Source organism: Primulina tabacum, chromosome 18 (genome assembly GCF_025594145.1).
Source record: "Primulina tabacum isolate GXHZ01 chromosome 18, ASM2559414v2, whole genome shotgun sequence".
NCBI classification, from domain to species: domain Eukaryota; kingdom Viridiplantae; phylum Streptophyta; class Magnoliopsida; order Lamiales; family Gesneriaceae; genus Primulina; species Primulina tabacum.
Genome location: NC_134567.1, coordinates 19,857,296 through 19,883,183, shown reverse-complemented (window position 1 = coordinate 19,883,183; position 25,888 = coordinate 19,857,296). Strand labels below are relative to the sequence as shown.

At 34.1% G+C, this 25,888-nt stretch overlaps 2 protein-coding genes and 1 pseudogene across 4 annotated transcripts; 1 reads left to right on the top strand and 2 right to left on the bottom strand.

Moving 5' to 3' along the window:
• Window positions 1–10: 10 nt before the first annotated feature.
• LOC142533404 (uncharacterized) lies at window positions 11–25,154 on the bottom strand. Its single transcript, XM_075640156.1, has 2 exons — window positions 25,016–25,154; window positions 11–788 (listed from the first exon to the last, which is right to left on the bottom strand). Exon 2 carries the CDS (start codon window positions 737–739, stop codon window positions 302–304), a length of 438 nt encoding a protein of 145 aa, XP_075496271.1. The 5' UTR covers window positions 740–788; window positions 25,016–25,154; the 3' UTR covers window positions 11–301.
• LOC142532340 (transcription factor TGA2.2-like) lies at window positions 17,103–20,628 on the top strand (annotated as a pseudogene).
• LOC142533402 (putative ribonuclease P/MRP protein subunit POP5) lies at window positions 21,021–25,179 on the bottom strand. 3 transcript variants are annotated; one of them, XM_075640153.1, is made up of 4 exons: window positions 25,016–25,179; window positions 21,804–21,991; window positions 21,546–21,683; window positions 21,021–21,390 (listed from the first exon to the last, which is right to left on the bottom strand). In XM_075640153.1, exons 2-4 carry the CDS (start codon window positions 21,979–21,981, stop codon window positions 21,242–21,244), a joined length of 465 nt encoding a protein of 154 aa, XP_075496268.1. In that variant the 5' UTR covers window positions 21,982–21,991; window positions 25,016–25,179; the 3' UTR covers window positions 21,021–21,241. The 3 variants fall into 3 exon arrangements, with proteins under 3 accessions (XP_075496268.1, XP_075496269.1, XP_075496270.1); XM_075640154.1 differs by lacking the exon at window positions 25,016–25,179 and adding an exon at window positions 22,200–22,387; XM_075640155.1 differs by lacking the exon at window positions 25,016–25,179 and adding an exon at window positions 22,153–22,175.
• Between the last annotated feature and the right edge of the window lie 709 nt (window positions 25,180–25,888).

Sequence of the window (25,888 nt, the reverse complement as noted above, 5' to 3'; positions counted from 1 at the left end):
ATAGAAATCATTCTCGTCAAACCGCAAGCTGTGATACACAATATATGCAGCTCAAACGCCAAACTAAGTCCATATGGATATAGGATCAATAATTTCCTAGGATACCGAGTCTTATGAAATTGGAACAGCTACAACTCAAATGAGGAAATAAACATTAAAGTTTTCCAACATAAAGGAGGACAGATAGTAAGTTCTGCCACTGAAGTACTCAATGAGTTCCTTGGTTCATAACTTGTCCTAGTGGAACTAAACTTGAAGTGTAAAAATGACGACGACTGATTCAAACTATAAGTTATAACATCTAGCTCATATCCATGCCATCACCAATCTGGCTGCAGATGGGGCTAACAGCAGAAAATGATCTCTCAAAAGGGGAGGGATGACACTGTGCATCCCTTCTGCGCTTAAAAGTGCAGCTCTCTGTGGGATCATTCTCAGCATCGAGCTTCCTCCGAACACCTTTCACAGCCTGTTGCTCAACTGGAGTCAAAGGAAAAATCTGCTTGCTCACTCTGCAGAGGGAGCTATGGTTATCATACAAAATTCTTTGGTTACAGTTTTTGTCACAAATATGTGTCAGCCCAGTTATTCTGCAGCGGTAAATCTTCCCACAAACATGTTCATTTTCACATTTCCAGTCACACTTGTGAACAGGATTTGGCCCATCTTGGCCAAGAATACTCGACAAATAAATAACATTTGTAGGAACAGCAACCATAGATTTGCCAAATACCTCCATTGCTTTAGTTAAATGTTAGTTCCTCCGAACCCCGATTTATAAAAGAGTTCTGCACATCCAAAACAAGATGACTTGTCAAATTGGATGGAGCTCAAATTCCACGAGTCTCTTTTTCAGAGAATGAACTTTAAGCGTCCCACGAATCGAAAAGTCCACGTGAACTACATGCATGCAAATTATTAAATTTCTTTGGTATTTTATTAAATTGTTTTAAAGACTTAAATGCATTTTTATTTCATTAATTTGTGTTTAAATATTTTTATGCATTTTATGCATAATTCATTCATGGTAGAATTTACTTTATGAAATTTTAAAGGTTTATGGATTATAAATATTTAACTTGAATTTCGCGCTCGAACGAGGAACGGAGGTCGGAGAATTATCAGAAAAAATTATTTTATTACACGATTAATTTTTATTAATTAATATAAGATGTTTTAAATGTATTTTTCAAGAATTGAGATTTATTGGATATTTTTAGCCGCAAGATTTTAATTTTTAACGATACGTATTTTTTATCGAATCGGGGGACTTTTTGAGGGTTCGGCTAATGTTTTGAAAACTTTCCAACACGAAATATTTTTCGGTAGTGTGTTTGGATTTAATGGGCCTACTTTTAAGTTTATTGGGTTTAAACTCTTTTGATTTAAAATAAAAGATAATTAACTTAATTGTTAACAACTTAATTATTATATAATTGACCCACAACCATAACAACTGCTTTCACCTACCGACAACCCCTCTCCCCTTCATTATTTCATGGGTTCCAGCAGCTATTTTCATGGTTATATAAGAGAAAGCTTCGGCCATGGTTGTTTTTGCAAAAGAAAGTTTCCGGCGCCTCCTCGTTACTCTTTTCTTCATCGTTTTTGCGTAGGAATCATCAAAGGCACGCCCCGTACTTTTATTTCTGCATCATTTACGTCATATACATGCTGTTATGTTTTTATTTGGTCTGAAAGTCTCGATCCAACGAGTTACAAGGAGATTTTTCGGTTTTGCTACAAGTATATGCATTTCTTGTTTCTACCACTCACATTTCCACGTTTTCTGCAAAGGGATGGCTGTGATGTGTTGTTGCTGGTGGGTTAGTTTCGTTGAGCATACTGTCAACAGGTTGGAATACTTGGAGTGCTGGTCTTAGAGAGAGCCGATAGGAGTTTGGCTTTAGGTTGTCTTAAATTTTGAGGATATCGCGTGAATGGTTGGAGCCGGCGGTACAAGGGGCGATCCAAGGCTTAAACCAGGCCATGTGGGGTCTGAGTCATGGCTGAGGATGGCTCGAACACTGCTGGAGCCACCCATGAAACCGATCGAGCGAGCTTAGGAGAAAGAGTCGCTCTTTGTGCTTCTTGAGGATGAGCGGTCGATCGCGATTTCCAGCTTGCATGGAGGCGGGTCCGTGGGTCAGGTAGGTTCTTTAGGGTCTAGGTCCATGGTAGGCTAGTTCAAGGCTGGTGCGAGCTGGTGCGAGCATGGGGCTGGTGGAGTTCGGTTGGTGCTTTGAGGACTTGATAAGAGGATAGCTGAAACAGACCAGCAACTTTTATGTACTTTCAGAGATGTTTAAGGGCTGTCTTGATGGTTTTAGGACCTTTTTAGTGTTTATAATGGGTGGTAAAAAGTTGGGAAAAATTTGGTTGAGTTTCGGATCGATTCGAGTTAAAATCGGGACCACGGTTTAAGTTTTAAAACAATTCGGTTAAGTTATGAAATGGACTCGATTTTACGTCTAGGGATGCTTTTAAAAATGTTTTGGGACATTTTAAGGAGTTTGGTAAGTTTCGGATCAAAATAATAAGTTTTGGATTTATCCAGGATTTAGTCGCCTCACGAAATGTTAATTAAAGAATTAATTGAAACGCCTAGATTTAAGCTTAATAAAATTATGGAAAATTATATTTAAGCTCAAATAATTATTAGAAGTCTAAGTTTTTAATTTGAGAATTTTATGCTAAGGTTTGGTTTAATACGGGATTAAAGCGCATTAATATGTTATATTTAAAGATTAATTTAAAAGTCATCGATTTAAGCCAAATAAAAATATGAGAAAATTTATTTAGGCTTAAATAATTATTTGAGACATGTTAGAGTCAATGGAATTATGAAAATGTCAAAAACGTGAAATTTTACGTCTAGGGACAAAATGGTAATTTTTGGGTTTCCCGGGGCAAAATGATCATTTTACACCCGGGGTGAGATTTTGGTCCTGGCAACGCCCTGAGCACATTTTATCATGATTTAAATGTTTATGCATCACGTTCAGGATTTTTATGTAATTACGATAAATACGTTGCATGCTGGTTTAAAGGAAAAATTACGTATATGCATGATTTTATTAAGTGATGAATATGATGACACGTTTTGAAGGAAGTGATTTAGTTGTGACTAATACGATGACACGATGACATGATGATATGATTGGAGATATCGTGAGAAAAAAGGCCCAGGGGGAGCCCGTTTATGGGAGAAGGCCCAAGAGGGAGCCCGACGATCGTATTTTCATTGACATGATATGATGATATGATAGGCCAAGGCCCAGTTGACGGGTGAGAGTGTCGCTGGTGTCCCCGCCGCCCAGTACTGTGGTTACACGTAGATGGATCCATCGACTTGCATGGTGAAATGATGATACGAAAGTCACAGCTAATGAACTGAATTCAATAAAAATGAAAATGTTTACTTATACGATGATATGAGATGACATGCTTTGTCACGACATGATTTTACACGAGACGTTGATGTTCATGTTTTTAAAGTTCATGAAAGATATGTTTACGTATATGATGATATGAGATGACATGCATTGACACGACATGATTTTACACAAGACGTTGATGTTCATGTTTTTAAAGTTCATGAAAGATATGTTTACATATATTATGATATGAGATGACATGATTTGACATGACATGATTTTACACAACACATTTACATTATGCTTTTAATTTCATGAAAGATATGTTGAGTATGATATTTTTCACTGCTGTGTGCTAGGTATATGTACTTGTTATTAACGGTGCAGGTGTGTTGAGTCTTTAGACTCACTAGGCGTGTGTGATGCAGGTGAGCTTAGTGATGAGGAAACTGGAGGTGTCGAACTCTGAGTAGACAGATCTGGTAAGGTGACATGACCCGAGGACCGCACGTTTTCCGCATTACGATTTATGAGATTGAGAGGAGATGAATATTTTCATACGTTGCTGATTTTAAGAATTTTATACGTTTATGTTTACGTATGATTTTAGACGAGTTGAGTTATTTTAAACTGCGCTATTTTTACTGACAAATATTTAAGATCATTTTTTTAAATGTTATATTTTTCTATTACGATTTTTACTCCTTTACGTTTACGTTTGATGTTGTTCATTTTAAACTGTGATATTTTTATTGTAAAATAAAGACGATTATTTTAAATGATATTTGAAAAATGTGAGCTTTAATGTTATTTCGAAAATGCGAGCTTTTATTTAAAAAAAAAGTCCAGTAGAAATTTAAAAATGAGTGAGACGTTTCAGTTGGTATCAGAGCAAGGGTCCTGTATAGGGTTGTGCCACCGCCAGCTTCTGTCGCTCAGTCTTCAAGCCTCAAGTCCGTAAGCTTTTATGATTTAAATGTTTTAATGCTATCACTTGCATTTTACATGATATATGCTTTACAGTATATGTTTATTTGTCGTTATGTTTTGAGATTAGATACTTTAAAATTTTTATGCATGTTCCGACATGAAATGAGAAATTATATAATTTTCATGCATGCTGGCTTTTTGGTGGAATTGGACATGAATAAGAATTTTTGCTTTTAGGCATTAGGAAAGGTTAGAAATAGATTGTCTATATTGATTTTTGGTTACTAGTACTGATGTTCTACTTTTTGGATCATAAGTTAATCTCGAAGATTATGGATGCTTTTGGGGCATGTATGTTTTCTAAGAAAAATATTGATGGTTCATGGTTACTAGTTGAATTAATTTTTAGGATTTCATGTAAGGAATAAAGAATCGAAGACTATGACGATTTTTGAAAGTATTAAAACGTGAAATTTATTTAGGATGCATGCTCTATATAGTGAGATTTAAGGATTGAATTGCATGAATTGAGATATTTAAGGACCTAATTGTAATAATCAATAATTGAGGACTTAAGTACAAAAATAAAATTCTAAGGGGCTATTTTTGAATTAACCAAATTTTGGGATTAAATTCTGAGTTTCGGTAATTTTAAGGTTTAATGAGACTGAAATTGAAAATTTTTATGGCGACAAAAATGGAAATCGAAGAGTCATATCATAGGGCCAAAAATGTAATTTTCGAGTACTTTAAGGGCCAAATTGCAAATTCTGAGTTTTTGAGGATTAAATTCGAACTTTTGAAGAACTCCTGGGTCAAATCAGTAATTTTTCGAAGATACGGGAGTTGATTTTGGGTTGAATAAGTTTAAAATTTTCGAGCTTTATGATACGGAAAACCTATAAAATGAAATTAGAAACACCAAGGAATTATGGATAATTGTTGAATTTTCGATATTAAAGACAAATTGGATAATATTCGAGGAAAGTAAGAATTAATTTTACAATTTTTGAGAACTTTTGGGACTTAGTTAGCCATAAGTGAGAATTGAATGGTTTAAATGATAGGAATTTTCGGTGCTTTAGGCTTGAAGTGAATTTAGAACTTTTAGATATCTGAGTTATAAAGTTATAGGGAATGTTAATCAAGGACATTGTAGGATGAATCAATATTGAGCTTGAAAATTTAAGCGTTGGTGAATTAATGTTGTGGCAAATTAAGAATTTAAAGTGATGACGATTTAAGGTAAAGTTGATCAATTAGTTAAGTTAAAAGATTAGACATTAAGTTAACTTATTTTTCGGAGCTTAAAGTTTGATGTATCATAAGTTTTACTCATGATCTTATCAGTTAAGATTATACCGTGAGGGAATTTAAATTTTTTCTAGAAAGTTGGATATAATTGATGGTTAGGTTATTTGATAGACGCATGTAAGAATTGAGGTAGATACCTTGTCTTGAGGAATTTTTGTAAGTCCTGAAGAAACTTGGGAATAAGTAAATATGTGTGTTGGAATTATGTTATCCAACACTATTTGGGTTGCGTAAGTTTGAATTTCAAATTTAGGGGATATGTGCTCATACGAAAATTTCGGGTGAAATAAAAACAAAAGGGAATTAGTTGTGTTCAACATAAGTTATCAATGGACGAATGTTAAGATTTTTATCGAGTAAGAAATCTAAAACCTTGATATGGGGATTCTAGAACTCTACTGGTTATAAGTGAAGTTGATTTATTAAAATTATTCTAAGGCTACCATGGGATGACTTGATAAGTTTTATACGCTAGTATGTATTAAGCATTGAGGATACGTAAGAATGCGACATTCGTTTCAATGAGGAAAGTCCAAAGCCCTTAGGCCTCAACTATATTGTAATTGGAAAAAAAATTAGTTTAAGCATGTAATTGAGGCTAGAAAGATTTTATTATTTAGGTAGAAGATCGGTATCGTATATTTTGGGTTTTATGGATTAACACTACTCGAACTTAAGATTTGCAACAGCGTTGTATTGGGATGTACTTTTAAATAGTTAGGTTATGTAGGTTTGGTGCAGTAAGATAAATATTCGATTCAAGGATCTTAGTCTAATATTATTATGGGGTTGAGATAAGGTTTAACTTTTCAGTGTTTTACCCATGATAGAAGTCGATTAGAAAATTTTGGTGCTAAGATCTCCTAAGTCAAACTGCATGGATGCCAATGCTTGGATTTGAAGCTTTAACATATCTTGAGTTCAATAAATTTAAGAAAGGATGATGTTAAGATTTCAATATTGAAATATAATAGGTCAATAAACATCTTTGGTATATTATAAGGAAAGTAAGATGCGATAAGTTTGGACTGTCATTTCTAATATTGGGAATTGCGAGAAAAAAAAATCAAAATCAAAATTCGAGGACATAGTAGAATAAAACTAAGTCACTATAAATTGTCTTAAGTTGTGATTCACGGACGAGGATTTTTACAGGCAAAATAACTAGGATCAAAGAGACATAAGGAGATCTTAAAATTTATTATTTTATCAGAATATCGCCGCGGAAGGGTGGACCATTGGGATACTAGAACTAAGACTAAATTTTGTGATTATCAAGGATAAGCGAATTTCGGGGACGAAATTCAATTTAAGGGTGGGAGATTGTAACGTCCCAAAAATCGAAAAGTCCACTTGAACCACATGCATGTAAATTGTTAAATTTCTTTGGTATTTTATCAAATTGTTTTAAAGCCTTAAATGCATTTTTATTTCATTAATTTGTGTTTAAATATTTTTATGCATTTTATGCATAATTCATGCATAGTAGAATTTATTTTATGAAATTTTATAGGTTTATGCATTATAAATTTTTAACTTGAATTTTCGCGCTCGAACGAGGAACGGAGGTCGGGGAATTATCAGAAAAAATTATTTTATTACACGATTAATTTTTATTAATTAATATAAGATGTTTTAAATGTATTTTTCAAGAATTGAGATTTATTGGGTATTTTTACCCGCAAGATTTTAATTTTTAATGATACGTATTTTTTATCGAATCGGAGGACTTTTTGAGGGTTCGGCTAATGTTTTCAAAAACTTTCCAACACGAAATATTTTTCGGTAGTGTGTTTGGATTTAATGGGCCTACTTTTAAGTTTATTGGGCTTAAATTCTTTTGATTTAAAATAAAAGATAATTAACTTAATTGTTAACTACTTAATTATTATATAATTGACCCTACAACCATAACAACTGCTTTCACCTACCGACAACCCCTCTCCCCTTCATTATTACATGGGTTCCAGCATCCATTTTCATGGTTATATCAGAGAAAGCTTCGGCCATGGTTGTTCTTGCAAAAGAAAGTTTCCGGCGCCTCCTCGTTGCTCTTTTCTTCATCGTTTTTGCGTAGGAATCATCAAAGGCACGCCCCGTACTTTTATTTCTGCATCATTTACGTCATATACATGCTGTTATGTTTTTATTTGGTCTGAAAGTCTCGATCCAACGAGTTACAAGGAGATTTTTCGGTTTTGCTACAAGTATATGCATTTCTTGTTTCTACCACTCACATTTCCACGTTTTGTGCAAAGGGATGGCTGTGATGTGTTGTTGCTGGTGGGTTAGTTTCGTTGAGCATACTGTCAACAGGTTGGAATACTTGGAGTGCTGGTCTTAGAGAGAGCCGATAGGAGTTTGGCTTTAGGTTGTCTTAAATTTTGAGGATATCGCGTGAATGGTTAGAGCCGGCGGTACAAGGGGCGATCCAAGGCTTAAACCAGGCCATGTGGGGTATGAGTCATGGCTGAGGATGGCTCGAACACTGCTGGAGCCACCCATGAAACCAATCGAGCGAGCTTAGGAGAAAGAGTCGCTCTTTGTGCTTCTTGAGGATGAGCGATCGATCGCGATTTCCAGCTTGCATGGAGGCGGGTCCGTGGGTCAGGTAGGTTCTTTAGGGTCTAGTCTAGGTCCATTGTAGGCTAGTTCAAGGCTGGTGCGAGCTGGTGCGAGCATGGGGCTGGTGGAGTTCGGTTGGTGCTTTGAGGACTTGATAAGAGGATAGTTGAAACAGACCAGCAACTTTTATGTACTTTCAGAGATGTTTAAGGGCTGAGTCTTGATGGTTTTAGGACCTTTTTAGTGTTTATAGTGGGTGGTAAAAATTTGGGAAAAATTTGGTTGAGTTTCGGATCGATTCGGGTTAAAATCGGGACCCCGGTTTAAGTTTTAAAACAATTCGATTAAGTTATGAAATGGACTCGATTTTACGTCTAGGGATGCTTTTAAAAATGTTTTGGGACATTTTAAGGAGTTTGGTAAGTTTCGGATCAAAATAATAAGCTTTAGATTTATCCAGGATTTAGTCGCCTCACGAAAGGTTAATTAAAGAATTAATTGAAACGCCTTGATTTAAGCTTAATAAAATTATGGAAAATTATATTTAAGCTCAAATAATTATTAGAAGTCTACGTTTTTAATTTGGAAATTTTATGCTGAGGTGTGGTTTAATTCGGGATTAAAGCGCATTAATATGTTATATTTAAAGATTAATTTAAAAGTCATCGATTTAAGCCAAATAAAAATATGGGAAAATTTTTTTAGGCTTAAATAATTATTTGGGACATGTTAGAGTCAATGGAATTATGAAAATGTCAAAAACGTGAAATTTTACGTCTAGGGGCAAAATGGTAATTTTTGGGTTTCCAGGGGCAAAATGGTCATTTTACACCCGGGGTGAGATTTTGGTCCTGGCAGCGTCCTGAGCACATTATATCATGATTTAAATGTTTATGCATCACGTTCAGGATTTTTATGTAATTACGATAAATACGTTGCATGTTTGGTTTAAAGGAAAAATTACGTATATGCATGATTTTATTAAGTGATGAATATGATGACACGTTTTGAAGGAAGTGATTTAGTTGTGACCAATACGATGACACGATGACATGATGATATGATTGGAGATATCGTGAGGAAAAGGCCAAGAGGGAGCCCGTTTACAGGAGAAGGCCCCAGAGGGAGCCCGACGATCGTATTTCCATTGACATGATATGATGATATGATAGGCCAAGGCCCAGTTGACGGGTGAGAGTGTCGCTGGTGTCCCCGCCGCCCAGTACTGTGGTTACACGTAGATGGATCCATCGACTTGCATGATGACATGATGATACGAAAGTCTCAGCTAATGAACTGAATTCAATAAAAATGAAAATGTTTACTTATACGATGATATGAGATGACATGCTTTGTCACGACATGATTTTACACGAGACGTTGATGTTCATGCTTTTAAAGTTCATGAAAGATATGTTTACGTATATGATGATATGAGATGACATGATTTGACATGACATGATTTTACACAACACGTTTACATTATGCTTTTAATTTCATGAAAGATATGTTGAGTATGATATTTTTCACTGCTGTGTGCTAGGTATATGTACTTGTTATTAAGGGTGCAGGTGTGTTGAGTCTTTATACTCACTAGGCGTGTGTGATGCAGGTGAGCTTAGTGATGAGGAGACTGGAGGTGTCGAACTCTGAGTAGACAGATCTGGTAAGGTGACACGACTCGAGGACCGCACGTTTTCCGCATTACGATTTATGAGATTGAGAGGAGATGAATATTTTCATACGTTGCTGATTTTAAGAATTTTATACGTTTATGTTTACGTATGATTTTAGACGAGTTGAGTTATTTTAAACTGCGCTATTTTTACTGACAAATATTTAAGATCATTTTTTTAAATGTTATATTTTTCTATTACGATTTTTACTCCTTTACGTTTACGTTTGATGTTGGTCATTTTAAACTGTGATATTTTTATTGTAAAATAAAGACGATTATTTTAAATGATATTTGAAAAATGTGAGCTTTAATGTTATTTCGAAAATGCGAGCTTTTATTTAAAAAAAAAGTCCAGTAGAAATTTAAAAATGAGTGAGACGTTTCAGTTGGTATCAGAGCAAGGGTCCTGTATAGGGTTGTGCCACCGCCAGCTTCTGCCGCTCAGTCTTCAAGCCTCAAGTCCGTAAGCTTTTATGATTTAAATGTTTTAATGCTATCACTTGCAGTTTACATGATATATGCTTTACAGTATATGTTTATTTGTCGTTATGTTTTGAGATTAGATACTTTAAAATTTTTATGCATGTTCCGACATGAAATGAGAAATTATATAATTTTCATGCATGCTGGCTTTTTGGTGGAATTGGACATGAATAAGAATTTTTGCTTTTAGGCATTAGGAAAGGTTAGAAATAGATTGTCTATATTGATTTTTGGTTACTAGTACTGATGTTCTACTTTTTGGATCATAAGTTAATCTCGAAGATTATGGATGCTTTTGGGGCATGTATGTTTTCTAAGAAAAATATTGATGGTTCATGGTTACTAGTTGAATTAATTTTTAGGATTTCATGTAAGGAATAAAGAATCGAAGACTATGACGATTTTTGGAAGTATTAAAACATGAATTTATTTAGGATGCATGCTCTATATAGTGAGATTTAAGGATTGAATTGCATGAATTGAGATATTTAAGGACCTAATTGTAATAATCAATAATTGAGGACTTAAGTACAAAAATAAAATTCTAAGGGGCTATTTTTGAATTAACCAAATTTTGGGATTAAATTCTGAGTTTCGGTAATTTTAAGGTTTAATGAGACTGAAATTGAAAATTTTTATGGCGACAAAAATGAAAATCGAAGAGTCATATCATAGGGCCAAAAATGTAATTTTCGAGTACTTTAAGGGCCAAATTGCAAATTCTGAGTTTTTGAGGATTAAATTCGAACTTTTGAAGAACTCCTGGGTCAAATCAGTAATTTTTCGAAGATACGGGAGTTGATTTTGGGTTGAATAAGTTTAAAATTTTCGAGCTTTATGATACGGAAAACCTATAAAATGAAATTAGAAACACCAAGGACTTATGGATAATTGTTGAATTTTCGATATTAAAGACAAATTGTATAATATTCGAGGAAAGTAAGAATTAATTTTACCATTTTTGAGAAATTTTGGGACTTAGTTAGCCGTAAGTGAGAATTGAATGGTTTAAATGATAGGAATTTTCGGTGATTTAGGCTTGAAGTGAATTTAGAACTTTTAGATATCTGAGTTATAATGTTATATGGAATGTTAATCAAGGACATTGTAGGATGAATCAATCTTGGGCTTGAAAATTTAAGCGTTGGTGAATTAATGTTGTGGCAAATTAAGAATTTAAAGTGATGACGATTTAAGGTAAAGTTGATCAATTAGTTAAGTTAAAAGATTAGACAGTAAGTTAACTTATTTTTGGGAGCTTAAAGTTTGATGTATCATAAGTTTTACTCATGATCTTATCAGTTAAGATTATACCTTGAGGGAATTTAAATTTTTTCTAGAAAGTTGGATATGATTGATGGTTAGGTTATTTGATAGACGCATGTAAGAATTGAGGTAGATACCTTGTCTTGAGGAATTTTTGTAAGTCATGAAGAAACTTGGGAATAAGTGAATATGTGTGTTGGAATAATGTTATCCAACACTATTTGGGTTGCGTAAGTTTGAATTTCAAATTTAGGGGATATGTGTTCATACGAAAATTTTGGGTGAAATAAAAACAAAAGGGAATTAGTTGTGTTCAACATAAGTTATCAATGGACGAATGCTAAGATTTTTATCGAGTAAGAAATCTAAAACCTTGATATGGGGATTCTAGAACTCTACGGGTTATAAGTGAAGTTGATTTATTAAAATTATTCTAAGGCTACCATGGGATGACTTAATAAGTTTTATACGCTAGTATGTATTAAGCATTGAGGATACGTAAGAATGCGACATTCGTTTCAATGAGGAAAGTCCAAAGGCCTTAGGCCTCAACTATATTGTAATTGGAAAAAAAATTAGTTTAAGCATGTAATTGAGGCTAGAAGGATTTTATTATTTAGGTAGAAGATCGGTATCGTATATTTTGGGTTTTATGGATTAACACTACTCGAACTTAAGATTTGTAACAGCGTTGTATTGGGATGTATTTTTAAATAGTTAGGTTATGTAGGTTTGGTGCAGTAAGATAAATATTCGATTCAAGGATCTTAGTCTAATATTATTATGGGGTTGAGATAAAGTTTAACTTTTAAGTGTTTTACCCATGATAGAAGTCGATTAGAAAATTTTGGTGTTAAGATCTCCTAAGTTAAACTGCATGGATGCCAATGCTTGGATTTGAAGCTTTAACATATCTTGAGTTCAATAAATTTAAGAAAGGATGATGTTAAGATTTCAATATTGGAATATAATAGGTCAATAAACATCTTTGGTATATTATAAGGAAAGTAAGATGCGATAAGTTTGGACTGTCATTTCTAATATTGGGAATTGCGAGAAAAAAAAATCAAAATCAAAATTCGAGGACATAGTAGAATAAAACTAAGTCACTATAAATCGTCTTAAGTTGTGATTCACGGACGAGGATTTTTACAGGCAAAATAACTAGGATCAAAGAGACATAAGGAGATCTTAAAATTTATTATTTTATCAGAATATCGCCGCGGAAGGGTGGACCATTGGGATACTAGAACTAAGACTAAATTTTGTGATTATCAAGGATAAGCGAATTTCGGGGACGAAATTCAATTTAAGGGTGGGAGATTGTAACGTCCCAAAAATCGAAAAGTCCACGTGAACCACATGCATGCAAATTATTAAATTTCTTTGGTATTTTATTAAATTGTTTTAAAGCCTTAAATGCATTTTTATTTCATTAATTTGTGTTTAAATATTTTTATGCATTTTATGCATAATTCATGCATGATAGAATTTATTTTATGAAATTTTAAAGGTTTATGCATTATAAATTTTTAACTTGAATTTCGCGCTCGAACGAGAAACAGAGGTCGGGGAATTATCAGAAAAAATTATTTTATTACACGATTAATTTTTATTAATTAATATAAGATGTTTTAAATTTATTTTTCAAGAAGCAAGATTTTAATTTTTAATGATACGTATTTTTTATCGAATCAGAGGACTTTTTGAGGGTTCAGCTAATGTTTTCAAAAACTTTTCAACACGAAATATTTTTCGGTAGTGTGTTTGGATTTAATGGGCTACTTTTAAGTTTATTGGAGTTAGACTCTTTTGATTTAAAATAAAAGATAATTAACTTAATTGTTAACTACTTAATTATTATATAATTGACCCTACAACCATAACAACTGCTTTCACCTACCGACAACCCCTCTCCCCTTCATTATTTCATGGGTTCCAGCAGCCATTTTCATGGTTATATCAGAGAAAGCTTCGGCCATGGTTGTTCTTGCAAAAGAAAGTTTCCGGCGCCTCCTCGTTGCTCTTTTCTTCATCATTTTTCCGTAGGAATCATCAAAGGCACGCCCCGTACTTTTATTTCTGCATCATTTACGTCATATACATGCTGTTATGTTTTTATTTGGTCTGAAAGTCTCGATCCAACGAGTTACAAGGAGATTTTTCGGTTTTGCTACAAGTATATGCATTTCTTGTTTCTACCACTCACATTTCCACGTTTTGTGCAAAGGGATGGCTGTGATGTGTTGTTGCTGGTGGGTTAGTTTCGTTGAGCAAACTGTCAACAGGTTGGAATACTTGGAGTGCTGGTCTTAGAGAGAGCCGATAGGAGTTTGGCTTTAGGTTGTCTTAAATTTTGAGGATATCGCGTGAATGGTTAGAGCCGGCGGTACAAGGGGCGATCCAAGGCTTAAACCAGGCCATGTGGGGTATGAGTCATGGCTGAGGATGGCTCGAACACTGCTGGAGCCACCCATGAAACCAATCGAGCGAGCTTAGGAGAAAGAGTCGCTCTTTGTGCTTCTTGAGGATGAGCGATCGATCGCGATTTCCAGCTTGCATGGAGGCGGGTCCGTGGGTCAGGTAGGTTCTTTAGGGTCTAGTCTAGGTCCATTGTAGGCTAGTTCAAGGCTGGTGCGAGCTGGTGCGAGCATGGGGCTGGTGGAGTTCGGTTGGTGCTTTGAGGACTTGATAAGAGGATAGCTGAAACAGACCAGCAACTTTTATGTACTTTCAGAGATGTTTAAGGGCTGAGTCTTGATGGTTTTAGGACCTTTTTAGTGTTTATAGTGGGTGGTAAAAATTTGGGAAAAATTTGGTTGAGTTTCGGATTGATTCGGGTTAAAATCGGGACCCCGATTTAAGTTTTAAAACAATTCGATTAAGTTATGAAATGGACTCGATTTTACGTCTAGAGATGCTTTTAAAAATGTTTTGGGATATTTTAAGGAGTTTGGTAAGTTTCGGATCAAAATAATAAGCTTTAGATTTATCCAGGATTTAGTCGCCTCACGAAAGGTTAATTAAAGAATTAATTGAAACGCCTTGATTTAAGCTTAATAAAATTATGAAAAATTATATTTAAGCTCAAATAATTATTAGAAGTCTACGTTTTTAATTTGGAAATTTTATGCTGAGGTGTGGTTTAATTCGGGATTAAAGCGCATTAATATGTTATATTTAAAGATTAATTTAAAAGTCATCGATTTAAGCCAAATAAAAATATGGGAAAATTTTTTTAGGCTTAAATAATTATTTGGGACATGTTATAGTCAATGGAATTATGAAAATGTCAAAAACGTGAAATTTTACGTCTAGGGGCAAAATGGTAATTTTTTGGTTTGCAGGGGCAAAATGGTCATTTTACGTATATGCATGATTTTATTAAGTGATGAATATGATGACACGTTTTGAAGGAAGTGATTTAGTTGTGACCAATACGATGACACGATGACATGATGATATGATTGGAGATATCGTGAGGAAAAGGCCAAGAGGGAGCCCGTTTACAGGAGAAGGCCCCAGAGGGAGCCCGACGATCGTATTTTCATTGACATGATATGATGATATGATAGGCCAAGGCCCAGTTGACGGGTGAGAGTGTCGCTGGTGTCCCCGCCGCCCAGTACTGTGGTTACACGTAGATGGATCCATCGACTTGCATGATGACATGATGATACGAAAGTCTCAGCTAATGAACTGAATTCAATAAAAAAGAAAATGTTTACTTATACGATGATATGAGATGACATGCTTTGTCACGACATGATTTTACACGAGACATTGATGTTCATGCTTTTAAAGTTCATGAAAGATATGTTTACGTATATGATGATATGAGATGACATGATTTGACATGACATCATGATTTTACACAACACGTTTACATTATGCTTTTAATTTCATGAAAGATATGTTGAGTATGATATTTTTCACTGCTGTGTGCTAGGTATATGTACTTGTTATTAAGGGTGCAGGTGTGTTGAGTCTTTAGACTCACTAGGCGTGTGTGATGCAGGTGAGCTTAGTGATGAGGAGACTGGAGGTGTCGAACTCTGAGTAGACAGACCTGGTAAGGTGACACGACCCGAGGACCGCACGTTTTCCGCATTACGATTTATGAGATTGAGAGGAGATGGATATTTTCATACGTTGATGATTTTAAGAATTTTATACGTTTATGTTTACGTATGATTTTAGACGAGTTGAGTTATTTTAAACTGCGCTATTTTTACTGACAAATATTTAAGATCATTTTTTTAAATGTTATATTTTTCTATTACGATTTTACTCTTTTACGTTTACGTTTGATGTTGGTCATTTTAAACTGTGATATTTTTATTGTAAAATAAAGATGATTATTTTAAATGATATTTGAAAAATGTGAGCTTTAATGTTATTTCGAAAATGCGAGTTTTTATTTAAAAAAAAATGTCCTGTAGAAATAAAAAAATGAGTGAGACGTTTCAACGAAGATACAACTAAGCTAACAAGCTGTAGAAGACCCAAAAAAAAACTCTCAAATGAATTCAGATAACTACCATAATTCTTCTGCCGGTACAGCTTTATTCCTTGAGCCTCTATGAATGTATTTCACCTAATGATAAATAACGCAATACAGAATCATTCCTAACCCTCATTATTATTATTTATTATTTAATCGATATATTTAAGCTTTAACAACTGGTTTTTCATCACTTTAGTTCTCAGATTCTGGGGCAGCTTCCTCAATGGTTGCTTCCTCAATGGTTGCTTCCTCTTTCTTTTCCTCCACGGCGACAGCCTCGGTTGCTGCTGTCTCCTCCTTGGTGGCTTCTGGAGCTGGTTCAGACAGATCTACCAAAGTTTCTTACTTTTTCTCATCTCCATCTTTGTTTTCCCACGTAAATCAACGCGAAAAACAGGAGGACTAAGAGTCAGTAATTTAATGATAAAGAGGAAGGTACAGAATATCTCTTATGTCTGTGATCAACAGAGGTGGAGGTGGTAGCACCCTCCATATATTTTCTTTGGCATTTGAATGATTTTATGATACACAATGTACAAATGTGTTTCGAGCCTGATATAGAATTCTAGCTTCCCTCCAAAAGCAAATCTCTGCTCGGTAACGCAAAGCAAAATAAGAAACTAGCCATGAGATACTCTTAAAAGTAAGTGACATGATCCATGTAGATTAAGAATGTTTACCTCTGGAACAGCCTCGGCCTCAGCCTTTTCTGGGACAGCCGGGGTCTCAGCAATAGCTGGGGCCTCAGCAGAGGCAGGTGCTTCAACAGGGGCGGGTGCCTCCTTGGTATCCAAGTCCTTGGGTTTGCTCGCGCAGCCTCCCATTATTATTATCGGGTTTGGTGGGACGATTGAGCTAAACGAGCAAAGAGGGTGGTGCACAAAAAGCTTTTGCTTACTTTAATGCACTTCTTTTTCCTTGTTTTTCGATATTGAGGCTGAATCTTGAAAAAGGAGAGGGTGGAGTTTATATAAGTGTGAAGATGTTGGTACATGGGAGCCAGTTTTTGGACGATCTTTTCGGCTGGTATATTGTTTGGAAAGTGGGAGTCCTTGTTTTAGAAGGTAGTTATTACGGTTGGAGGATGTTTTTCTTGTTCCAAAAATGATTTTCGTCGGACTTATGGCTCACAAATACTTTGCTTCATTTAGCCCTTTTTGGAATATATGCTAACAACTGAAATATGTGTGAATTAACTATTATTATACATAATATTGATGACGGTTTTATGCGTATTTTATTATCAAATAATGGTACCATATAATATAATGTCAACAACAGATGTGCCATTACTCGACTCACAATTCTTGATGTTCATAAATAAACTATGCATCAATTATGTTTGTTTTTGCAACAACAGATATCTTAAGGGAAATGGTGACCAGTTTTTTTAGAAACTGTTAGATGTTACTTTTTGTTGGCTTAATTTTTGAAGTTATTTTGATAAGAAATATACAACAAAATATCTCCTTCAATTATCTCCTTATCTCTAAAATTGTCATAAGCTGCATAACTGGGTTGTCTTCTTATAAAATTTTAAATTACAAGTGGTAAACGACTCCTCCCCCTGTAGCGTGGTCGGATGTAATTAGTTGGATTCCCGTGGCATTTTGGTATGTAATTTCCAGATTTGGTGGTCAGTTTGTACATATTAATGAACCAATATTTTGTCTGTTTAGCATCCTTTTGTTGCATTTTGATACAGCAGTTGAAGTATTAAAAAGTTAAAGATTTGTTCTTCGTATTAGCATATGAATGCCATCCTCTGCTGATGTAATATGATCGATATGTTTCACATGTCGACTTTAACATTATCTTACATCTGTATGTCTCTTTTTTCTTTCTATTGGCATATAGGCCTTTGTTCAACAACTAGAGAGCAGCAAAAGAATTTGACGCAACTTGAGCAAGAGCTCCAGCGAGCTACGCAGCAGGTTTTTCCTGTCTTCTTTTGTTCATTTTATAAACGTTCTCAGTTTTTTCTAAGACGCCCTTTTTTTTACTTAGTGAATGAGTTTTCGTTTGTTGAAGGGGGTATATATTTCAAGTTCAGGAGATCAAGCTCAATCAATTGGAGGAAATGGTGTGATCATCTCATATTGATCTCTGATGCTTAGGGAGGTGTTTCATTCAAATCTATCGAAGTGTTTTCTGCTAAATGTTTTCATGTTGCTGAAGAAGAAAAAGGAAATAACTCAAGAGGGCTGCATCATTTTTTTGAAAGGGGAAGTGGGTATATCATCACTAAAAATGTGGAAAATGAGTATCGACATAGGAGAATGGTCAAAAGGTTTGAGATTATAAATACCAAAAGAAAAGCAATTTAACCAAAGCAACCAAAATATGGAATTCTACCACCTTTTGCTTTAACATATAGATGGTGTGAAAAAAATGTGATTGCTTGCTCAGAGGCTGGATTCGGAACATATTAGATTGAATCTTTGTTCTATGTTTTTTCTGTCTCATTCTTTGAGCAACTTTTAGTTTCGTGAAAATATTAAAGTCATGTTTCTAGGTGCGTTTGACCTTTGATGTTGAATATGCACGGTGGCTGGAGGACCACAACTGGCGGATAGTGAGCTTAGAGGTGCTGTCAATTCACATGTTGGCGATGGTGAACTTCGCGTAATAGTGGAGGGAATCACTACATAATATGATGACATTTTTAGGTTAAAAGGGGATGCTGCAACAACCGACGTCTTTCATATTTTGTCAGGCATATGGAAGACACCTGCTGAAAGGTGTTTCCTTTGGCTTGGTGGTTTCCGTTCATCTGAACTTCTTAAGGTGTCACATTGGTTTATTTTAGTTTTTTGCGTATCCCCCTAGTTTCATCATTAAGATGAATTTCATTTGTACTGAATCCCTCCTTGTAAATGCCTGGAGCTTTAATTCATTTTGGTGTGTTTTCCGAAAAATATATAAATACATCTCCATTCAGTATTTGCATAATACCTGGTTGGTAGGATATCTGTTCAGGGAGAAAAAATTGCCCTCTTCTCCTATCATATTGACTATGTGGAACATCAATTAAGAAGAGTCGCTGGACCACTGTCTGGTTTAGAAGATTTAGTTTGCAAGCTACCATCTGCTACTTCGATTAAAATGACAAATATTTGGTTCTATACCATAACTGTGTAGACATCTGCTGTATCTTTAATTAAAGTGACAAGCATTTGGTTCTATATCATAACTATGTAGATTATCGTGCTTTATCAGGAAAAATGAAATTTTAATCACCTATGTTTGTTTATTTGTGGTTTTGGTCATCTAAGTTGTCAAATTTCAGTCTTAATCCTATATTTTTCTTTTTCATTAGGAGTATTGATGTGGAATTGTACAAGTGAGCATGGCATTGGTGTCAAATCAGCGTCACATCGAAAAAATGATTAAAATTTAAAAAAAGACGAATATAAATTTACTTCAAAGCACAAGTTTAAGAACATGAGAAGAAGAGTGTCAACTAATAAGAAGATAAAGTATGTCTGAATAGAAATGAGACAAATTAAGTCAGAACACAGAACTCGTTTTCTCCATAAGATTCTAAATTTTTCTAAATCAATGTAGCACAATTGACTCAAATCAGGAGGTTATAATTTTCTTGAATATATGTTACCTTTATTTTTTATATGCTGTTTTTTTCTTGTATGTGAACCGCGTGATAATGTGTATTCTATCACCGCGTGATAATGTGTATTCCTGGTTGCAGCTTCTTATAAATCATTTGGAACCATTAACTGAGCAGCAGTTATTGGCCATGAACAATTTGCAACAGTCTTCTCAGCAGGCAGAAGATGCATTGTCACAGGGAATGGAGGCATTGCAACAGTCCTTGGCAGAGACGTTAGCCGCTTCTCTCTGCCCATCGAGTTCATCCGGAAATGATGCCAACTACATGGGTCAAATGGCCATGTCCATGGGAAAGTTGGGAACTCTCGAGGGCTTCCATTCGTCAGGTTTGACTTGTTATATACTTCTACTGAGAACATTAAACCTTTATCATGCTGCATGCATGGCAATTGCTTTTGCAATCTTATTTAGGTAAATAGGGGAATGTGTAGGACAAAAATACAGTATAGTTTTATAAAACCTATCTTTGGATCTATTTATCTATCTGTTTACCAAACATAAAGTTTATCGCACTTAATGCATGGAGAATGAGCACGAAATTATTTAAATGACCAGCAAAATAAGTTAGTTATTTAGCTGTAGTCTTTGTGCAAATATTCTTGTAGGGTGATAGTCTTCAACAACTTAGCGTTTAAGCAACGTGATTGTTGGTTTCAGGATGACAAATTGTGGCAACAGGCTCTCCAACAAATGCATCCTATACTGACAACTCGCCAGTCAGCTCGTGCCCTCCTTGCTATTAGCGACTATTTCTCTCGGCTTGGAGCTCTTAGCTCTCTTTGGCTTGCTCGCCCTCGAGAGTAACATCATTTTCTAATTGCAGCCATGTTACCAATACACGGTGTTGGAATTTTCCGATGCAGTGTTCTTCAGTGAATTAATGTCGGAGACTGCTTTGTGCAACTCCGATGTGGTGTATGTGTAATTTCTAATTTGTTAGTTGTATTGATTGTTTTACGTTCTAGTTTGATATGAGTACAAAGGTCCTTTGAATGTATTCTCTTTGTAAATGATGATTCAAATGTAATTTTGAGCTTGAAATTTGAATGAGAAGAAAAAAGGTGGTGTAAATGGCAGACTGATTATTAATATGTCTAGACTCCTGTATTTTGTGAAGGGGGCCATTTTGATATTGTTTTCTTAATACTGCAATCCACTTATATACTGGAAAAATGCACCTACATGTTCATCGGTTCAAGTGTGAATAAGCTTGAATTCCCTGGCATAGCGTTGTGAACGTAATTTTTGGGAGAATGTTTGGCATAATCAATTCGACTCGATATAGTTTGTGATCTCTGCAGCATTAAACAATCAATGAAGTTTAGCTCTTTCCAGGTGATTACAAAATTCAAAATTGATGCCAGTCCCTAAATTCACCAAATAAGGGCTAAATAAATATCATAACTTGCCTTGCATTAAAATCAAAGGCTATGGAAGAACCTTCACGGAAGAAACAAAATAAAGAGAATCTTCAGTTGCCAACACTCAGTGTCAGTGCTCCAAAACTCTGATTTTCTCCAGGCAGTTTCGCATATGTTGGTGGACATCAGCAGTCAAGCGATCACCGGCAGATAATTTATATTGTTCAAACTTCAATTCATCGCACTTTAAAGCAATGTTTTTGCAGGCCCTGATGCTTCCTAATGGAGACGAAAATTGAATTAAGGTTTATGCGAGTACGATATGGTGCATTCAGATCGACCGTACTCTTCTAATCACAAAATTAACATATTTTGAATACCACCAGACATTATAGGACACCGTTAGATTCAAAAGACATGGATTCACAACTTACCACTTAAATCAAGCAAGTTGAAAACCACCGGACAGTTTCCTATACTCTTAACCATCGTCGTCGCAGCCCAAACCTTCTGGTACTCCTCTCTGGAAGTTCTAAAAATGCAGACTTTTGTAATTGGATTCACATACTTCACTGCAGAATAACAAAAACATATCAGGCTTGAAGATGGCAAGTCACAAGCACGTAAACTAAAGATATAATAATCACAACTACTGTTCATTCAAGAACTAAAAAAAACAAAAGAGCAGACACCTTGAAAAGAATTCTGAGACAATGCTAGACCACATTCGCCAAAGTTCGCTTGAATGCTATTTTTGATTGCTTTTGATAGATTGAATTGAGTGATTATAATGGGTTCATCCAACATAAGATCTTTATTAGGATCAAGAAGCACCTCCATCAACATGTATCTATTCTTAAACCCCACCATGACGATCCACCTTCGCGCAAAAGCATAAGTGTCAAACTTAAGATACAACTCAATAAGAACCCTCGTAGATTTAGATTCCTCTTTGTGAGGCCACTTACTCCAATCACATTTAATTAACATGCAATTAAAAATTTATTATCAAAAGCAACGTAAAAAGATTTTAAAATATACCTAAAAACTCAGACAACAATTTATATAAAAATAACTCAAATACACACAAGCGAGTGTCGGCCAAGCACAATTGGGCTACGGTCGGCGCCCACTTTCCGACAAAACCTGCGGCCACGACGAGAAAAAATGAAGGATATGGCTGGAATCGAGAGGCGACTGGAAAAGGGTTGGGGATCGGGTTCTTCTTTTCTATTTCTTATTTCTACGGTATTGAGGAGTTTCCAAGATTTCAACGGGCTGGAAAATAGCGACAAGCCCATTGACTTAAAACTGGTAAAAAAAATGGGCATAATCCTTAAAAAAAGTCTCTTGACTAAAATGAGCCTCTTGATTAAAACGATCTGCCTAATAACTTAAATTTCAAAAATTACTCCTATTTTTTGTTATCCCTAGCAGCACCTAGACGGACGCTTAGTCATCGCTTAGGCGGCCTAGACGATGGTCCGATGCCCGACTGGAGCCTAACGAATTTTAGAATCTTGTCTGAAATTATATGTGAGTAAATCATCTTTGAACTGTTAAAATAATTTGTTTAGGAAGTGGAATCAAATATGAATAAGCAATAACATGTTTATTTAATTTATTAGTTTTGTGATTGAAATTACGATTAATTGACAAATTACAAATTTACCCTCTGAAAATGATAAACGATCTTATTTTTAGTTTGAATTTGTAAAATTGAGATTGTTATTTTTATTGAATAATGTAAATTATTATTAATTCACATACAAGTTATTTTCATTCACCAAAACTTTTGGGTATCAATATTATTTATTTTTCAAAAAAAATATATTAATAAATTGAGTTAAAATATTTTTTCTATGAGTAAGGATAATTTGATGTATGATTCATCAAATGAAATGTATTAAATAATATCTTAAATTATTTGATTTTTTATTCATGTTTCATAATTTTTTTTAAATGTGTTTTTCATATGTTATTTTGGAGAATAAATGATATTAATACAATTTTTTTCATTGGAAAAAGTTTTAGTTAAAAAATGATTATTTATCGCATCTTTCAATTATGATAAATCATCGAGTTTTAAAGTTTAGTTTAGGTAAGTTTGTATGAGTTAGTACAAACCATTAACATAAACAAGAAGTAAACATGTTATTGATATGATTATTGGAATAATTTTATCTTTATCATAGCAAGTAAGCACAACCTAAATGTATGTATTTTCGTGTTCATCATTATTGTATTGTTCTCATAAGATCAGCCCTCATCAATTTGAGAAAATCGAGAGATACATACAAAATATAGCTAGCACTTGTTAGTTTACCTACACCATATGAGCCCAAAACAAGCTCATAACACCTCTTTTCTTGGCACACCTTGCAATAATCCAAAAATCAGCACACTGCACATACAATGAAATAAAACAAATTCTAGGCCTATTCAAAAAAAAAAAAAAAAAAAAAGCAAAAATAAACCAATACATAGTCATAACTCTTCGATCAATTTCAATTGCACTCTGCTCTCACGTAGAACCTTCATTAAATCTTTCAAAGGTTAAGGTCGTGATCATATTAGTTCATATTCATCCGAGAACTAACAAGGTGGATTGAGATGCAGACATGTACGCGGAAGAACCCTTTAAACCTTTGATACTGGCTAAAGCTTATACGAGGAAAAAATGGGTTTTGAAATTCAATATGTGAAATTTTTAATCCACACTATGCTCAATAGTTAGGTATATAATAAGGCCAATGAAATTCCAATAATGAAGCCCTCAAAGCCCATAATTTATTGGTCAAGTTTAATCTATTTCATTAAATAAAAAGCTCAAAATATATAATATTTATATTTTATTCAGAATAATTTTTTCTGGGAATTAAAGATTTAAAGTTCAAAATAAAAATAAATAAATAAATTAAATATATATTCGAAGGATTTCAAGATATAAATAGATTACTGGTCATGTTTAATCTATTTCATTTATTATTTTTAGAAAGTAAATTTGTAATTCATCATTTAATCATAATTTCAATAACAAACTAATAAATTAAATTAAACATGTTATTGGTTATTCATAATTTATCCACTCATAAATACCTATAATATTCGCTATTCTCCGGCCCATTGAAATCTTGGAAACTCGGGAACATCTAAGCTTAAGTTCCACGAGTCTCTTTTTTCTGAAAATGAAGATACAACTAATCTGAAAATGAAGATACAACTAATCTGAAAATGAAGATACAACTAAGCTAACAAGCTGCAGAAGACAAAAAAAAAAAAAAAAAAAAAAAAAACTCTAAAACACAAATTTAAAACACGAAATAAGTAAAGCCGAGTGAATTTTGTCCCCTCTTCCTTCCATCAACTACATAAATACTCTGCACTCAGACCTCAATTTCCATTTCTTCAATATTTTTTACTCATCGTAAAGAAAAATATTGCATATTTTCCCAAATTTTGTGGATCTGTAAAGAATGAAGGTTCGCACTACCACATTTTTTTCAAAGAAAAAAGTTAAAAGTGCCAAACTTGTACTAATCTAGAAATTTATTTATTTATAAGTATAAATATCTCACTTTTAACGTGGTAAAATACATAAATATATTGAAGACCTTATCCAAATCGAACAAAAAAAAAACACACAAATCAATTAAATATATCCACTCCCCAAAAAAGAGACATCAATAATAAACAGAAAGGGTAAAAAAACTACTGGGAGTCAGATCTACGAGAAAAAATCACGACAGATACAAAAATACGCAAAATCTCCATTCAAACAGGAGTAAACACACAAATCACACGTAAAAATCACATCACAGTCATTTCCAAAGCAAAATCAGCTAAAAAAATCCCCATACCAGAGAACGAAAAAGCGGAGAAATCAAAGCAAAAGAACACTTACTCCGGTTATCGGAAAACCAAACTGCAGCCGCTTCTCCCTCTATATATCTCTCACACACACGCGCACACACACTTACGTAAACCGTAGCTCTCTCACACTCGCCGAGCAAGCTTTGGAGTCCGAGGAACGATAAAACGGGAGTATTTAAATTAGGTTGAAAACTATGTAATTGATAGGTAATAATCATATTATAAATTAGGTCTACAAAATTTTATATTTTATATTTTGTTGAAAATAATATATTTAAATATTGAAAAATAATATTTAAAATGTGTGTATTGAATATTTGAACGTTGAATATTTGAATGTTGAAAATAAGAGTTGTAAATATTGAAAATTAGTGTGTGATGATGTAGGTAATGATGTATTTTATTTTTGGATTATTTGTAAAGAAATTCTATAAATAGCCTCACCATTTGTAAAGAAATTCACAATTGAGTAGAGAGAAAAATATTATAAAGTGTGTAGTTTGGTAAATTTTGAGAGTTTGAGATTTTTACTTTTTATCATAAATTTTTACTTTTCACAACACGTTATCAGCACGAAGTTCTAAAAGTTCTCCGTACTTTTCCAAGCTCCAAACAGAAGAAAAAAGTAACAAAAGTAATAATATTTATTTTACTGTTATTTATTTATTGTGTATATATTTAATATATAATATAATGTTATTATTAGAAATAATAAAAATAAATTTTTCAAAAACTTGTTATAAATCCTGGGAGGATGTTAAGACGACATCCCACACTCCCGGTAAGGGATACGACAAGTATAAAAGCCTATAAGATTTTTAAACAAAATAACTTATGACATATCATTATAATAATGTGATATGATATAAATAATTATTTAAACATGACTAATATTATATACACC